This window comes from Octopus bimaculoides, chromosome 20, assembly GCF_001194135.2.
Source record: "Octopus bimaculoides isolate UCB-OBI-ISO-001 chromosome 20, ASM119413v2, whole genome shotgun sequence".
Classification (NCBI taxonomy): domain Eukaryota; kingdom Metazoa; phylum Mollusca; class Cephalopoda; order Octopoda; family Octopodidae; genus Octopus; species Octopus bimaculoides.
The window spans coordinates 44,432,158-44,434,508 of record NC_069000.1 but is presented as its reverse complement, the minus strand read 5'-3'; the positions used below and the strand labels follow the sequence as shown (position 1 = coordinate 44,434,508).

The following is a 2,351-nucleotide window of genomic DNA, read 5'->3' as shown; positions in this document are numbered from 1 at the left end:
TAGCAATGACACAAACTGTGGTAGAAACATCAGGAATAGCAACAAGAATGGCAAATCTGGATTAGCAACGTCTGAGATAGCAATGCAACAAAATGGGATTAGCAACAACATCTGAGATAGCAACGGCAAACTGCAGTAATAACATCAGGGATAGCAACAACACTGGCTAAACTAGATTAGCAACAACATCTGAGATAGCAATGATATAAATTGTGAAGGAAACACATCTGGGACAGCAACATCAGAGCAATAGCAACAAAACCACAGTGAATTAAGTTGAAAATTATCAAAATTAAATACATTGATTTCAAGACCCACCTATTTGTGGGAAGGTCCCAGACAAGTAAACCAACCATTACGATTTGACAACCCCAGGAGATTAAAAAGGAAGAGTTATTCATGGGGTATTTGAACTCAGAAACGTCACACAACATAATGATATTAAAATAATTTATTGATAAAAGAATGATATGTGCATGTACATACGTAATTGTGTATGTTTGTATATATGTATTAAGTGTGTATCTTTATATGCATGTGTGTGTGTGTGTGTGTATAAACATATTAGTGTGCATGTCTAGGCTGATGTAAATACATGTGTGTGTGTGTATATATATATATATATATATATATATATATATGTATATATATATGTACAAATGTAAATCTATGTGTGTCTCTAGTCAAATGTATTTACAAAGAGATAAGAACAGGTGAACGGACAAAAGGAGACAATTCTGTCAATTGGTAACTAGTTAGAAACGGTAACGTGACAGTTGAAAATTATTACTGTAACGGCCTCCCAGAACAGTAAAGAATAGAAAGGCACTTGACATCTTCCAAGAAAATGCAGCATCATTTTATATATTAAACAGCTGCATATTCAGTCTCTTGGTTTAGTTTCTTGAATTCCACAACTCGCAGGAAGATGTATTCTAGTATATGTTTGGCATCTTTCGATTCTGAAGAGAGTTTAGTGGTCACCCCTAAAATATCTCCACACTCTCGTATGTAATACTCAAGATCAGAGTCTGTGCACTTATTTGTGAGTTGGGCCAAACGAGCCTTCTCCGACGAGAACTGCTCATCGAGGTCAAACAGGTCCAAGCTGGGAGCAGGCAGTTCTCGAAGAGCCAACGGGAAAACAGCAGGCTGGAGTGGACTGAGAGGGGTTTCAAACTGCGGTGTAATCAGTGCAAGGGTGTCATGCTTCACATGCAGTTCGTTGTAGGCACGAATCGCTGTGGGGATGAGGGACGTGTCCAGCTTGTAGAGAGAGTTGTCAAACAGAGAGGCAATGTCGCGAGGAATGTCGTCGGTTTCTTGCAAACAAGTCTTCAGTTCTTCGGACAAGGTGGACATTTGTGGCAGCATGTTATAGTCAGAGATGTCGGGGTCATCGGCATCGATCTGATTCAGTTTGATGTTGTTTGTGGTGAGAAATTTCAGTAGAACTTCCAGTATTTTCAAATTCTCTTCTTTCTCTATGTAAGAATCATTAAACATATGTACAGAACCGAGAACGGCTAGTTTGCCTTTGCTTTGCTGGCTGGAATACAGGGCACACACTGGACGGTTGAGTGGGAACGACACTGTGCCCGACGACAAGATGGACACAGCTGGAGCAATGACATTCAGTGTGGCACCATAAGGATACAGAAATGATAGTGCTTGTGAATTGTTTCCACCATCAGAATCACTGATCAGTCCTGAGTTGAGCTTCCCTGCCGCTTGGCTGATGGCCCTGTTCAGGACCCCATTCTGTACCAACACTTCTTTCGGATGGAAATACTTGTGATAAGATGTCCTCACAACAGAGTCGCTATTTATCATAATACCATATTCTTCAAGCAGGAAGTTGATATTGTTTTCATATCGGTCTTCTCCACCTTCACCCAACATAACAAATATATTGCCACCCTTGGCAACGTAGTGTTTCAGGATATTGAATTCTTCCTGAGTGAATTTCTCGCGGGGAGCCGCCAGTACAAACACACGGGCAGTGGCGAGCTTCTCCTCGGAAATTGTGTCCTTGTTGTTTTGGAATCTCCAGTCGGACCGAAGTTTACGGCTGAGAGTTTTGAAACCTCGACCCAGGGAGAACAACTCATTTTTGCAAGTATTAAAAAGTATTAAGTTACCAGGGTTCCCACCTTCAACGCCTTCTGTGACAGGTGCCATGTTTCTGGAATGTTTTGGATATCAACCCACTTCTGAAAGAATAAAAACGTAGAAATAGATATATAACTTATATATCCATACATACATACACATATATATATATATATATATATATATATATATATATATATATATATATATATATATATATATATATATATATATATATA

The 2,351-nt window shown here is 39.1% G+C and overlaps 1 protein-coding gene across 1 annotated transcript in view; it reads right to left on the bottom strand.

Moving 5' to 3' along the window:
• Window positions 1-436: 436 nt before the first annotated feature.
• LOC106870347 (intraflagellar transport protein 52 homolog) overlaps window positions 437-2,351 on the bottom strand; it is a 4,945-nt gene continuing 3,030 nt past the window's right edge. Inside the window, exon 2 of the mRNA XM_014916383.2 lies at window positions 437-2,213. Coding sequence (XP_014771869.1) covers window positions 868-2,181 — 1,314 coding nt within the window. The 5' untranslated portion in view covers window positions 2,182-2,213 and the 3' untranslated portion in view covers window positions 437-867. The remainder of the gene's footprint in view (window positions 2,214-2,351) is intronic.